General features: G+C 38.9%; 1 protein-coding gene across 5 annotated transcripts in view; it reads right to left on the minus strand.

Annotated features, from left to right (window-relative positions):
- The window catches only part of LOC142318192 (facilitated trehalose transporter Tret1-like), an 80,935-nt gene that overhangs the window by 39,521 nt on the left and 25,171 nt on the right, over nucleotides 1-16,243 (minus strand). For all 5 annotated transcript variants that reach the window (XM_075354772.1, XM_075354757.1, XM_075354748.1 and 2 more), the window contains exon 3: nucleotides 9,854-10,041. In XM_075354772.1, the coding sequence (XP_075210887.1) occupies nucleotides 9,854-10,041 (188 nt within the window). The remainder of the gene's footprint in view (nucleotides 1-9,853; nucleotides 10,042-16,243) is intronic.

Below are 16,243 nucleotides of genomic sequence, written 5' to 3' on the forward strand. Positions count from 1 at the left end.
AACTTAAAGTTTCTTGCAGAAGTTTACACAGTTAATGTGGTAGTAAAGAGGAGAAAAAAAAGCTGAAATCACAGACAGCACAAATCTTAAAGAGAAAGATTTGAAGTTGGATTCTCCCAGTAGTAGCGACAGCAAAAGAATGAGAGCATTGTTGAAATAGAATATAGCACACTACAGTTATGTTTCAGTGAGTAGGTGTATGCTTAAATTTACCCAAGAAGTTTGCTGTTGAATTAGTAAAGTAATTTTAAAACTAGCTATTGCATTTTATGCTTGGGTGCTGTGCAATATTGAAGAGAGTAATAGGAAACTAGTTTGATTAGTATGTAAAAAAAGTTCTTCAGTTTACTTTGATGCCGCTGTCGCTACTAGTGAGTGGAGATAATAACTAATCAAATTTATTCATCCTCACCTAATTTTCCATGCTGATGAAACCGAAGCTGGTAATTTTTTTTAGTATTTATGAATGCCTATGTGGTAAAAATAAAATGTTAGTTGTGAGGCACCCCTCCCCCAGACCTTTAACATCATCATATCTTCACATATCATGTAGTAATTGCATGCATTTTTTTTGTTCAGATTAATGGTGGTTATCATAATATTTTGTTAACAGTTCCTAGATCCAGATCCATTGGAATTTTGAAGATCTAATCACTGATGCCAAGATTTTTTTATAATGTAATATATTCTGGGTTGCATAGTTTAATTGACACAGTGCATCATCAAACGGAATACTGATACTGGCCTTCTGTGAGTGAATCAGAGTACTGCTAGTATGAGTATCCTAAAGTAATAGTATACACAGTATGTCTGAAAAATTCCTGAACTAAAATAAAAGTACAGATTTAAAGATAAACTAAATCTAGTTATACATTCGTTGCAGCGCCAGTAGAGCCTGTCAAATGCTCTGGATATATCAATTTGTGGGATTGCCTTCAACTGCTCGGTGCAAGCCCTTTGGACTGCCGGAATGTCGTCGAAAAAGCGGCCTTTCCTTCAACTTGAGTTTTGGGAACAGAAAATAGTCTGCTGGGGCCAAGTCAAGTGAATAAGGCACTTACGATAATATGGTGATTTGATTTGGGGCGTAACAAACTGTTGCCATGTTAAAACTGTTGCCATGTGTGCCGGGGGATTGTTGTGAAAGAGAGTTGTGAAAGAACTGCCCGGATCCTGGTACTCGAGCCGGATTTGACGAATGCGACTCATCTGGCGTTCCATTACTTCCAAATAGAGTTTGGAATTCATGGTTCGACTAGTTGGGACAAATTTATGATGAATCAGGCTCTTAGAGTCGAAGAATGCAATCAAAATCGTTTTCACTCTAGATTTTTGCTGCCTGATTTGCTCCAGGACACAACCGAGCAGCAGATTGACGATTCGTTTGCGGATCATGAATGAAGCCTCAGCTTTCATCCCCAGTTACAATTGTTTGGAAAAAATTCGGTACGCTATCGGCAGTTTCAGCGAAGTCTTGAGCGCAAGAAAGACGCACCTGTTTTTGTTCTTCGGTCAAGAAGTGTGGAACGAAACGAGTACACACCTTTCGACGGTTCATTTTTTTCTGTTAGAATTGTACGTACCGCGTCTTTACCGATGTTAGATCTTCTGCTATGTCCGAACGGTAAGTTGAGGTTATTGGAGTAGGAGCGCGCGCACTTTCCCAACGTTTTCGTCGTGAACAGCTGTTGACGGCTTTCCGCTTTGTTCGTCGTCATCCAATGACTCTCTACCGTCTTTAAACCGCTTCCACGTATATGTTGTAGTACGAAATGCGGCTTCATCACCGAATGCTTGCCCCCGGACGGGGAGTCTTATTCTTTAAGACTTTGGGGTTGGCGTTCCCACGGGCCTAGCCTCTGTAGCTTTTCTTCCCACTACATACTTAGCTGCAGAACATTTTACACTATACACGTACACTACACCAAGAACATTACACAATTTACAACATATACCCACCCTTACACGACTACATTACAACATTCTACACTATTTCCTCTTACACATACACTCGGGGATGTAGCGACACCTTACGAAACGTAACCGTAACCCAAGGTGGAAACTATCGTTCTGACGGGTGAATGGCTCTATGTAGTGAGTCTTAAACGATGTCCTCTGGGCACCGGGGCGAACCCAGTTGTATTTAGCTCTCAGTGGGCGCGCGCTCTGCTGGAGTAGTCCGTTATATCGCCGGTACACGTGGGACCAAAATTTCAGTTCCATATATAAATCCTGTGATGGTTGGTAGTCCATCTGAAAAAAAACACCAATTTTAGTCTAGTGAAAAGGCCTCGGTCAGCTTTGTTTGACGAGAATAAAAGTCCTGCAGAAGAGAGTTGTAAACAATTAGACGTTAAGTATAAAAACGTTCGTTTTGGTGTTCTTAGGAAAAATCTGGAAGGTGGCTCCCTTAATAAGGTCTCACCTTTCCTGATCAATAAGATAGTAACTGGTGCAAGCGGTTCCCCCAAGGACATAAGAAAACTGAGAGACGGATCAATATTAACAGGGGCTCTCAGTGATGAGCAAAGTAGATCGTTCCTACGTTTGACAAATATGGGGTGGTATAAGTATAAGTGCGGTATGTCATAAAACCTTGAATACTAGCCGAGGAGTTATTTTTTGCCTGGATCTCCTTGAGGTGGACGTTAAAGAAATTGCCGAAGAACTTCGTCCCGAAGGTGTTGCAGAAGTGAAGAGAATAATGAAACATCAGAGTGGGATGGAAGAAGCTACTCCCTCTCTTATTTTAACCTTCAACCTTCACACACCGCTGGAGAAAAGTAATGAAGAATACATATTGGTTAGAATACGATCATTCATCTCTAACCCACAGCGGTGTTTCTAATGTCAAATATATGGCCATACTACAACTTTTTGTCCGAACACCGCAATATGTGCCAGGTGTGCAAAAGAAGGCCACGAGGACACCGACTGTCAAGAGGAAGAAAAATGTACAAACTGTGGGAGAACACAGCTCGATCTCGAGATTGCCCATGTTTTAAAGAAGAGAAGGCAATCCTAAAAATATGTACCGTTCAAAAGATTTCCTTCCCAGCCGCCCGAAGAGAATATAAAAAGACACTTAGCTCCCGAAACCTCATTAAACCAGATGTCTCTTTCGCCGCTGCGACATCAAGTAAAGCTCTTATAAATGGAAACAACCAACAGTGCGGATCATGCAGTGAGCTGAAAAAGCTTGTTCAGATTTTATCTGATCTGGTTGCTTCACTTACTGCAACTATTTTTGAGTTAACGAAAACGAATAAGAAGTCGGTACTTACAGTTAGTGAAACTAACACTAGTGGAATCCCCCTGAAAGTTCCTGCACCTAAAGTTTTACCTTTGCGGACAGGAGTAAATACAGCTGGTGGTAAACCACCAAATAAGCTCCCTATTAAAGGAACCCACACAACTGCCTCCTCTGGGATGTTATCTGCAACTTTCCATTTCTCAAAATCTCCCCCTCTAACACCACGTTTACTGGAGGATATGATAGAGGAAACGCCCGATCCCAGAGCATCGGAGTTTCTCAAAACAAAAAAAATCGAAAAAGAAAAATCGGATCACCTATAACTAATTTTGTTATATATTTATGTGTAATTCTGTATCCAACTAACTTTCTTCATGAGCATTATTCAGTGGAATGTTAGAGGTCTTCGGTCCCGCATTGAAGATGTTAGAGTGTTGAAGTGCGCACATGAACCATTAATAATGTGCTTCCAAGAAACATATCTATTACAGCAAGATGCGGTAACACTCAGAGGCTATACATGTGAGAAATACGATTGTCTTGTAGATAATAGAGAGCGTGGTGGTGTTGCTATTTTCATGCGAATGAGGTGTCGGCTACAAGGCTACAACTAGCTACCTTCATTCCTGCTGTTGCTGTAAAAATCTCAGTCCCGTTTAAATTGTATATCGGAACTTTGAGTTCAATGCTGTAGAAAAATCAAATCTCCTTTCAAATGCCATGGCCGTCATTAATAGTAGGAGACTTCACCATATTTTCTGGGGCCATCTTTCTGCTCCGCTCGAGAAAATATGATAAACAGTCAGACAAAACTTGGACCTTTGTCTTATGAATGATGGGTCATACACATTTATGTCTCCCTCTTCTGGTACACTGTCAAACATCAACTTCTTATGTTCACCGAATTTACTCTCTTCTTAATTGGTCTGCTTGTGACGACCTTCACGGCAGTGACCACAGGCCAATTATTATAACCATTGGTGACCGCGAGCCGAATGAAAAGCCACGTAGATGAATTGTTGAAAAGGCAGATTGGAACGGTTACCATAAAGCCTTCCCCCACAGTATGACGATGGTGCAGACGCCCTTGACGAACTTACATCTCCTACGTCTCTGACACTTGACAATCCTAATAGGTATATCCCACAAGCATAGGGAAACCCAAGACGTCTTTCTCTTCCTTGGTGGAATGATGATTGCCGAAACGCTATTAGCAATTGACGACAGGCACTGTGCAAATTTAACCGCAGGCATACAAATGAACACTTCGATTTGTCCCGTAAGGCTAGAGCGGTAGGTCGTCCAGTATTCTTGGACGCTAGGAGGAAGTCATGGAGGAAATATGTGGACACCATCTCATGCACTACTCCCACGTCTGCTGTGTGGAAAAAGATCCATACAATTTGCGGATCACCAATACAATCCATTCTCGGACTTAATTCATGAAGGAGAATTCCTTACATCACCTTCTGCAGTGGCAAGTAACTTGGCAGACTCGTTCGGTTTGGTATCTCTCACCTCATAATACAGTAACGAATTTCAGAGGTACACGATACAGACGGAAGTACTACCGTTAAACGTTAGTCATTCGGTCGGTAAACGCTCCATTTTCATTCAACGAGTTATTACACGCACTTAAAAATTCACATGACACCTCCCCTGGGCTTAACACATTCGTCTCGGTATGATCTCGCACCTTCCAAATTCAGCGCTACAACACCTAGTGTGTTTTTAATAATGGTTTATTCTCCTGACAAGTTTTTCCTTCGGTCTGATCAGAACCCATTGTCATACTTGTGCTTAAATCTGGTAAAGACAAGAAAGCCCCTCAAGCTACCGCCCTATCTCCTTGACAAACGTCTTATGCAGAGTAATGGAGAGAATGGTGAACCGCAGGCTTACATGGTACTTAGAGAGAAATGGCCTTTTATCTCCAGAGCAGTGTGGTTTCCGACAAGGACGATCTTCCATTGACCATTTAGTGTCATTGGAAACAGCTATTCAAAACGCTTTCCTGCTATGCTAGCGCCTCGTCGCTATCTTCTTTGATATGAGGAGGGCGTTCGACAAGGCCCGGCGACGTGGTATTCTAAATGCCGTCAAAAAATGGGGAGTAAAGGGCAACATGCTGGCTTTTATCACAGGTTTCTTAAATGACCGAACTTTCTGTGTTCGTGCTGGAGATTCTTTTTTGGGTAGCGTCACTTTAGAGACTGGTGTCCCTCAAGGAAGTGTATTGTGCCAACTTGTTCGCTATAGAATCAACGTATTACTGATTGCGTGCACCCACCTGTTTTATGTTCGTTGTTTGCTGATGATTTTGCCGTATATATTACGTCCCTTTCAACAGCCACAGCAGAGAGACTTTTACAGAACACAATATGTCGCCTTGAAGCTTGATCCAAGGTGACCGGCTTCACATTTTCACCTGAGAAAACAAAATGTGTAGTCTTTTCTCGCTTGGGGAAACCATATACTCCGCAAGTTTTTTCAACAGAGAGCAAATTGCTATCACTCCTAATATCAGGTTTTTAGGTTTGATTTTTGATAACTGTCTTACGTGGGCGAAACACATTAAAGAGCTAAAAACAAAATATTCCTTACTGCTATATATGATACACCAACTCGGGAGGCGATAGGTCATGTGTGTTGCGATTTTATTATTCTTTAGTTCGTTCCCGTTTAGATTACGGTTGTGTCGCCTACTCTTCAGCGCGTAATACCGCGCTGAAGATGTTAGATGTTGTACATCACGCTTTTCTCAGTCTTGCTACAGAGGCTTTTAGATCAATTCCTGACACTAGCATACTTGTTGAGTTCGGTGAACCATCACTTTCGGATAGACGTGACCAACTTTCAGCATCTTACTTTTCCCGTCTTAAAGGGCAACCGGATTACCCGGCTTTTACCGCAGTTCTTGCGAATCCTAATTTACAAAGATATGAGGACCATCCATGATCTACTGCACCTATGGGTGTACGTATCCGGCAGTTACTACAGCTTTTAAATGTAGACATACCTGTTATTTTTCCAACGTATCCTCCGTGGAGAATCAACGTTATAAATTTTATTTTTGATCTTACCATATACAAGAAACAATCAATATCATCTATCATCTTTGAGCAAAATTTTCACTACATCCTCCAAAATAAACACAGATGTAATAGTATACACAGATGGATCAAAACAGAATGATACCGTTGGTTGCGCATTTATTCTTAATAACAGAATCTATATGTTTGGGTCTATCTAATGTTACAGAACTAATTTACTGCAGAACTGTACGCCATCAATAAGGCTTTATATATCGTTAACCCAAAATACCGTCATATCGTTATTTGTAGCGACTCGTTTAGTGCACTCCAAGCTTTGGAAGATTTTTACTCTAGAAATCCGTTGGTCACCGAAATCTATAACGCAATCGTCGAGTTGAACCATCGTAACACACAAATGAGTTTCTGCTGGATTCCTAGCCTTGTAAGAATTGTGGGTAATGAACGCGCAAATTCTACTGCTAAGAGCAGGGTGCTGTTAAGTCAACCTTCTTTCACCAAGCGTGTTACTAGATGCGATTTTAACAATTGTGTAAAACACGCTCTTCGAACAAAGTGGCAAGGTGACTTGAGTGCCACAGTGGATAATAAACAACTATACATTAAAAACACGGTGTTGCCATGGGATTCGTCTTTTAGAAAACTTCGTCGAGAGGAAGTAGTCCTTTGTCGATTGCGGTTAGGCCATACTGTTAGTCACACATGGATATCTAATGTCAAAAGTAAATGCACCAACATGCGTACGATGCAACTGGCGTTTGACTGTGCGCTACATCCCTGTGGATTGCATTTATTATGCGGCCTTGCGTCGTAAATTTAAATTGCCCAGGAACATTCGTCAAATCCTGAGCAATGATAAAGAAGTTTTGGACCGGGTCTTTTAATATCTTAGAAATATTAATATTTTACATACCTTTTAATAGTGGTATGTGTTTTTTTACTGTTATGTGTTTATTTTAAATTTATATTTTCTTCTGTTATTTACACTCCTCTCGGAGTTCTTTACATTTATTTCATTTTTATGTGGCTATGTATATATAGTTATTTTTATTTTTTTTTAAAGTTTTTTATCTGTGATAATAGTTTTATTCTTTCTTTAGTGATGTTTTATGTTATTAGTTGTTACGTTTTAGCTTTTTAATATTTTAGTTTATAACTAGGATTAGTTTTTTATCTTAATTTTTAGTCTTCCCCTTATCCGAGTAGGGACTCTAAGTACCCCTCTTGGACTTTTTAAACTCTTTTTATTTTATTTAAATTTTACGTTTTTAGTTTTAAGCTTATTTTTAATTTTGTATTTTACGGCTGTGATTTAGTTTTATGCGTTTTTAAAAATAAATTTTTTAGCTGTGGTATTATTTGTAAGTTTTTGTTTAATTTTTTAGTTTTTAAGACAGTTTTTTGTACTATTTTATTTTATTTTCTGTTATAAAATTTTATTCCGGGCGATTATAACACCAAAGCGTTTTTTACCCACCAAAAACACAAAAAAACCGAATACTTGCTGTATCATAGAATAAGTTTCAACGAAAGATTTTTGAAGTCGAACACAAAATTTTAACGCTCTTCTCTGTTCAATCTCGTGAGCTCGCACAAGTTCACGTGTACACAACATACGCGACCGAATATAACTCGAGACTGGAGTGACGAAACGTGATGAAATTTTATACACACTCTCGTCAGCATCGTACTACATTGTACAAGTAGGTGGCGCAACTTGTATCGACTATAAAAATTAAGTTCGGGAACTTTTCAGGTCTACTGTGTACAATGTACTTAATAAAATATGTTGAATTATATTATCAATCATACATTTGCAATATAGGTATACATGTAGTGTTAACCAATTTTTTTTTGACATGTAGAAATTATTGCATATAATTTAGACTATGTGATGGTGGAATTTTGAAACAAATAACAAAATGATTTTCCACTTATTAAATATGGTATCTTATAAAAAAGCTTCCTGTAATGTACTTTTTCAAGCTTAAACATGTACAAAAAAATCTTTTTTTGTACTCTTGTTTGTTATGAGAGTACTAGTTGCTTTAATCTGAAATAAATAATCAAGGCTTTACATTGTCAGTGATTTGATTCTGTAGATTTGTTTATTATCTGGGTTCAGATCATCTCATCTCATCATCACTTTAAACAATAACACTATAACTAACATCTCAGCAGAGGGGGCTGACTGACAACCAAGTACAACCTCTTAGATAGGCAGTACAGAAATGCTGTCTTAAATCCACCAGAACCTGTTATCTTGAAAATGTTAGGATACATTATTTTTTCATTTCTTAAAAGTTTAGACTTTGTGTTTAAAATAGTTAAAATAGTTATTTTTGATCTTTTTGCTTATGAAGGGAAATTAAAAAAACATCTTTTCATCATAAATCAACATGATTCGCTAGGTCAATGATTTATAATATCTGTAAGTTTACTTTTATTTTTATCTTGTAAGTACACCTCTATTTGTATTTCATACTAAAGTTTATACTTTTCATTTTGTGCTGAATACAGTCTTTCCAGCAGGCTTGTTTCAGTCAGTTTGAAAGCCTTTCTTTCTTTCTTTTCCTGTTTAACCTCCGGTAACTACTGTTTAGATAATACTTCAGAGGATGAATGAGGATGATATGTATGAGTGTAAATGAAGTGTAGTCTTGTACATTCTCAGTTCGACCATTCCTGAGATGTGTGGTTAATTGAAACCCAACCAACAAAGAACACCGGTATCCACGATCTAGTATTCAAATCCGTGTAAAAATAACTGACTTTACTAGGACTTGAACGCTGGAACTCTTGACTTCTAAATCAGCTGATTTGGGAAGACGTGTTCACCACTAGACCAACCCGGTGGGTTCAGTTTGAAAAACTACTATTATGTAATGCAGTTTATCATTTGGAGAAGAAAACATTTTAACTACCATCTGGGATCTAAACCGGAATACTGATGGGTTTCCCAGTTTTACATTAGAATGTTACATGAAGGCTGAATGCTACTTTTGATCACGTATCGCTGATCAATAAATGGCAGCGTTATTTATGAAATTTAAACTTCTACTGAATTAGAAAGAAATTTCTTTTAATTGGCTAAAGGAGATAGGGAGACTAAAAATTGTGGTAATGATACAATGACAGATTAACATACAACTACGGATGATTTGCTCAGGAACAATATACTTTATCATTAACACTTTGCATTGCAACATATGCATTAATTATGTAACATTGTTCAAAAACACTTATTTTGATGGTATTTTTAATATCAGATACTACATATTCCCATTCGTTTAAGGTGAAGACACTGAACATTTGCATAACCATTGAACATACGCACAGAATATAGTTCATATTATTAAACTGTAATTTATTTTAAATTTAAGTAATTCAGCCTAAAAGTGGTACAAGTGACAAAATCATCCTACTTTTATTATTTGAAAAGTTTCATTCAATAAATGTGACAATTTTAATGTTAGTGTATGAAACTTTTAAGTCTAAATAAATTATTTTAAATTTTGGGGATAATATACAACAAAAACATTATTACCAGTGTCTGCTTTCGACCAATTTTATCAACAAGATATCCAGATGCTAGAGCTCCTAGTAATGCTGAAAAATTCATGATGTATGAGAACAACTTCATGTTATTATCATTGAGCTGGCCTTCCTTCTTTTGTATTATTGCCGTCATCAGCCATCCATCTCCTGTCCCAACAGCAGTTGCAGCCAAACCAGCTGTTAGGAATAAGAAAAATTAGTTAATACATTTACTAATAATAATTTAATATTTAAATGAATAAATATTTTATCAATCTTAAGTTTACTGTTAAAGAATCAATAACGTGTTAAAAATCTTACGTTTTTTAGGCTCGGTAATCTTTATTACTGATGAATTTAGTTTTCAAAAATACACTTATAGATTCATTTACGAATATTCAATAGATTGTGAAATTCATCATTTTTTAAACTTCTAAATATTTATTTGTCTTTATTTTTCAGTGTTCTTTATTTAAAGAAAAAAACACATTAAAAGTAGTGGTTAAGTAACTAAAGGGTTAAATGAATATTCTGCTTTGGAGGAGAATGTATATTTCCGTGCCTTGAGCATCTCAACCACCACCCCTAAAATTTCTAAGCGACGTGATAAAATATCCAGTAGAATAATAATTACGCTTTGTATTTAGATCCCAACATGAGATTTTTATATTTTAAAAATATTTTATAACTGCTCTTAAAAATATTTGATCAATTTTACTTTTGTTAAGGATTCACATTCTTCAGTGAATAAATTAATAACACTGCTATCTTCAACACTGTGTGTTAGGAAATGGCCTTTGTCTGTGCGACGAATAATTTAACTACAATGCATTATTCTGAGCGAATGAGTTATAGACGAATGTTTATCTCATTTAAACGGCCAAAGAATTTCAGCCCAGCTGCAACATGTATAAAAACAATGATGAGAAAAACAGCCAGTTCAATGTTTTTACAATGTGCGTAGTGTGGAAGTGATCAGATACTGAAGTGAAATCCTTTTCACTTCAGAAGAAGATTTCAATCTAGCCTGATATTATTAAAATGGAACTATGAAGGGAAAAAGGAAGCACAATATTATCTAAAATGATGAATGAGGTTTATGATCTTATGTTGGAACTAAGGATTAACATTGATGAAATAACTGAAAATAAATTGAAGTGAAGAAAAGTACTAAATCTTGTACTAACAAATTTCAGAACTATAACAATTTTATGAATTTCACCTGCATCATCATCTAAAACATAGCTGTTTCTAAGCTAGTTTAAATATCAGTGTAATCCGACATCATGAACTGAATGAAGAATATAACACACCATTATGCAGGGAATGTAACAATCATTATCCAAATTGGCATATAAGAGAATCAACAGATAACGTGAGAAATGAAAACCATCTGGTGTGCACCAGACTCTAACAACAAAAAACCACTTCTTTATGTCAACCATCTTGCATGGGTAATTTCAAAGTCAACACATTTAAAAAGAAAGAAGTGAAATAAAAAGAAAAAATAAAAGTAAAAAAAACTGGGAGTATGAGAGTAAAAAACTATAGTGGAATGCTAATTCACAGTGCAACCTACTACATGTTACATCTCATACATATAAAACAAAAAAATGAAAAAAAATTGTTTGCAGTACACTACTTGAATGCAAATATACAAAATATACAATTAATTATTAAAATACAGTCTGAAATTATTTTTTTGTAATATTAATATATACATATTTTTTTTACTTACCTTTCTTCAAGAAAAAGTCAATCTCAACATTCTTTAAAGAACCACAGTTTTACAATTAATAACCTATTTATAATTAAATTTAAATGTCACATCACAGTTAAACTATACACATGGATTTTTATTTTATTCACAGATTTTTTAAAAACACGTTTATTAAATAAAATTATCAACTTTAATAGTTTTAATTATAAAATCAGATTTAATTTGATTCTAGGAAGTATGTTTAATTTTGTGGATAGAGGAGTAAAGAAGTCCTTTCAGAATATCTGATATCAAGGGATCTTCTGCTAACATTTTTGAATACAACTATAGGGCTCTTGCTGCTCCACTGCATCATTATTATAAAGTACAGACTGCTACACCTGTTCATGCTCCACAGTGCGGATCCTGCACGGAACTTAAGAAGCTCATTCAGATGCTTTCCGATCAGGTTACTTTGCTTACGGCCACTATTTCCGGGCTGACGAGGATGAGTGAAAAGTCCTGCATCTCAATAACGGAATCCAGCAGTGTGGTCCGTACAAACGTTCCTACTCCCAAAGTGCTGCCGACAGCCACTATTTACGGGCTGACAAGGGTGAGTGAAAAGTCCTGTGTCGCAGTAACTGAATCCAACAGTGTGGTTCATAAAAACGTTCCAGCTCCTAACGTGCTGCCGGTACAGGCAGAGGCTACCACAGACGGCGGTAAGCCGACTAACAAGGTCCCCACGAAAGTGACCCGCATGGCCACCCCCTCTGGGATGTCAGTAGCGACATCCCATTCTCATAAATCTCCTCCGCCGTCACCTCATATACTGGAGGATATGGTTGAGGAACCTCCCGACCCAAAGGCGTCGGAGTTATCTAAGGTGAAGAACACAAAAAATACAAATAGAATCACTTACAACTGAATTCTATATGGTTTCCTGAATATATTTATTATTATTATTATTATATTTATATTTTTTACTTTATTTTAATTTTATGAACATTATTCAGTGGAATGTTTGGGGTGTACGGTCCCGCATTGCAGATATTGGAGTACTGGCGCAGCTGCATGATCCGATTGTCATGTGTTTCCAGGAGACTCATCTTCTGCGACATGACCCAATCACACTCAGGGGATACTTTTGTGAGAGATTCGACTGTGTAGTGGACGGTAGAGAGAGTGGTGGAGTGGCTATTTTCTTGAGGGATGAGGTATCAGCTACAAGGATTCGACTGATCACTCTCGTTCTCGTTGATGTTGCAGTGAAGATCTCTGTCCCCTTCAAGTTGCATATCTGCAATCTATATCTCTCGCCGAACACTGAGTTCAGTGCTATGGATATCTCAGACCTCCTCGCACAAATACCATCTCCATCATTAATAGTGAGAGACTTCAATGCCCACCATGTTTCTTGGGCTCGACTTTCTGCTCCACTCGGGGAAATATAGTACACGATGTGAGACAGGACTTGGACCTTTGTTTGTTGAATGATGGGTCTCATACATTCATGTCTTTATCATCTGGTACTGTGTCTAATATCGATCTCTCCATGTGCTCGCCGGCTTTACTCCCTCGTTTTGATTGGTCTGTTTGTGATAATTTTCATGGCAGTGACCATAAACCAATTGTTTTTCGTTTCGGTGTGGACCACGAGGTTCGGAGAAGGTCACGGAGGTGGATTGTCGAAAAGGCGAATTAGGATGGATATCGTATGGCCTTCCAATCGCAGTGTGACGTCGGTGCGGACATCCTTGAGCAACTTTCCTCTTTTACGTCCAAAATACTTGAAACAGCTAGCAGATATGTCCCACAAACATCGGGTAATCCTAAACGTCCTTCCGTTCCGTGGTGGAATGATGATTGCAAGTGTGCTATCGGAATCGACGGCGAGCACTACGCAAATTCAATAATAGACCTACAACTGAACATCTAGATATGTACCGCAGGGCTAGGGCAGTGTGCCGTCGGGTCTTCTTGACCGCTAAGAGGAATTCATGGACGAAGTATGTGAACTCCATCTCACATACTACTCCCACGTCTACTGTGTGGAGAAAAATCCATGCAATTTTCAGGTCGCCAGGACAATCTATTCTCGGTCTCGTCGATGAGGGGTAACTCCTTACGTCATCTTCGGCTGTAGCAAATACTTTAGCGAAATCTTTCCTTTCGGTGTCTCTCACCTCGTCATATAGTAACGACTTTCAGAGGTACAAAGCACGGATGGAAGTATTGGGGTTGAATATTGGTGTTTCGGATGGTGAATTGAACACTCCATTCTTACTTAAAGAATTGTTGTACGCATTTAGGAACTCTCGTGACACTTCCCCTGGACCGGACAACGTTCGCCTTTGTATGCTTTCGCACCTTCCTGACTCTACACTACAACATTTTTGAATATTTACAATGGTTTATTCTCCGGACAAGTCTTTCCGCCCGACTAGTCGGAGGCATTTATTATACCAGTACTAAAGCCTGGTAAAGAGAAAACTGATCCCTTAAGCTCAGCCCTATTTCTTTAACAAGCCTATTGTGTAAAATAATGGAGAGAATGGTGAACCGCAGACTTGCATGGTACTTAGAGAAACATGGCTTTCTTTCTTTCGGAACAGTGTGGTTTCCGACATGGGAGATCTTCCATTGACCATTTGGTGTCGATGGAGACAGCCATACAAAACGCCTTCCTGAACCGCCAACACCTCGTTGCTATCTTTTTCGATATAAAAAAGGCGTATGACACGGCCTGGTGACGTGGCATTCTTAACACCCTTAGGAGGTGGGGGATCACTGGCAACATGCTTGCTTTTATCCGGGGATTCTTGAATCACCGGACGTTTCGTGTTCGTGTAGACGATTCGCTTTCAGACAGTGTCGTCTCGGAAAATGGTGTGCCTCAAGGTAGTGTATTAAGTGCCACCTTGTTTTCTGTTGGCATAAACAGCATTACCAATTGTGTACAGGCTCATGTCTCTTGTTCTCTTTTCGTTGATGATTTTGTTGTTTACGTTGTGAGCCGCTCTACACCCACTGCGGAGAGACTGATATTGAACACTATATTTCGCCTTGAGGCATGGTCAAGAACTACTGGTTTCACATTTTCGACCGACAAGACGAAATGTGTAGTCTTTTCTCGGCTACGGAACCCTTCTAATCCGCGGGTTTTTCTGAACAGGGAGCGTATTGCTGTCTCTACTTAGGTCAGGTTTCTGGGTTTGCTTTTTGATAGCCGTCTTACTTGGGTCACACATATGAGGGATTTGAGGACAAAGTGTTCCAAACTTTTGGATATGATGCGGGTTCTAAGTAACACCAACTGGAGGGCCGATCGGTCGTGTATGTTACGTTTTTACTACTTCCTTGTTCGTTCTCGTTTGGATTATGGTTGTGTCGCCTATTCCTCAGCTCGTCAAACCGTACTTAAGATGCTGGACGGTGTGCATCATTCTTTTCTTCGGCTTGCCACGGGTGCGTTTAGATCGAGCCCTATCGCAAGCTTACTTGTAGACAGTGGCGAGCCATCACTTTGGGATAGACGAGACCAGCTTTTGTTATCTTATTTTGCCCGTCTCAGCGGACAGCCGAATCACCCAGCTTTTGACCCAGTTCTTAAGAATCCTAATTTGAGGAAATCTGAGGACCGTCCACGTTGTACTGCACCTGTGGGTGTCCGTACACGACGTCTGCTTCAGCGTATGAATGTTGGCACTCCCTCGTTCTTTCCATCATGTCCGTGCTCGAATCCCCCGTGGAGAATAAACCATGTAAATTTTACGTTTGATCTTACAACGTATGATAAACAATCAACGCCACCTATTGTTTACCAGCAGGTGCTCCAGTTTCTCCTCACCAAGTTGAACCCAGACGTGGTTGTATACACTGATGGGTCGAAGCATGACAGTAACGTTGGTTGGCTTTTGTTTTTAATGAACAGACTTATATGTTTGGCCTACCCGGTGTTACGAGTGTGTTCACCGCGGAACTACTCGCTGTGGATAGGGCTCTAAGTATCGTTGGCCCTAAATATAGGAACATTCTTATTTGCAGTGACTCGTACAGTGATCTCCAGGCGTTGGAAAACCTTTATTCCGGACATCCTGTCGTCGTTGGCATTTATGATAAAATCGCTGAGTTAGAAAAACGAAACAAGGGGGTAGGTTTTTGCTAGATCCCTAGCCACGTTGGGATTCTTGGTAATGAGAGGGCAGATTCTGCTGCGAAAGATGCGTGTATTCAGCTTCCTTTCACCACCCGAGTTACTACCTTTGATTTTATTAATCATATAAAGCTATCACTGCGAGCAAGGTGGCAAAGTGGCTGGACGGCTGCCGTCGATAGTAAACTTCGACGGATTAAAGACTCAGTGTTGCCGTGGGGCTCCTCTTGCAGGAACTCTCGTCGTGAGGAAGTGGTCCTCTGCGGACCAGTGCCCCAAATTACGGTTGGGGCATTCGAGGATCACACACGAATATCTAATGTCAGGAGGAGACCCACCCCTGTGGGAACTGTCGCATGACTGTGCACCACATTCTCGTGGACTGCGTATGTTATGCGGCGTTGAGTCGTCAGTTTAATATACCCAGCAGCATTCGTGATGTCTTGGGCAATGATGGCAGGGTTTTGGAGCGAATGTTTCTCTTTTTGCATAGTCTGGGTTACTGCAAAGGATTTAATATACTTATATATGTTTTTCTATAA

This window comes from Lycorma delicatula, chromosome 1, assembly GCF_047948215.1.
Source record: "Lycorma delicatula isolate Av1 chromosome 1, ASM4794821v1, whole genome shotgun sequence".
NCBI lineage: Eukaryota > Metazoa > Arthropoda > Insecta > Hemiptera > Fulgoridae > Lycorma > Lycorma delicatula.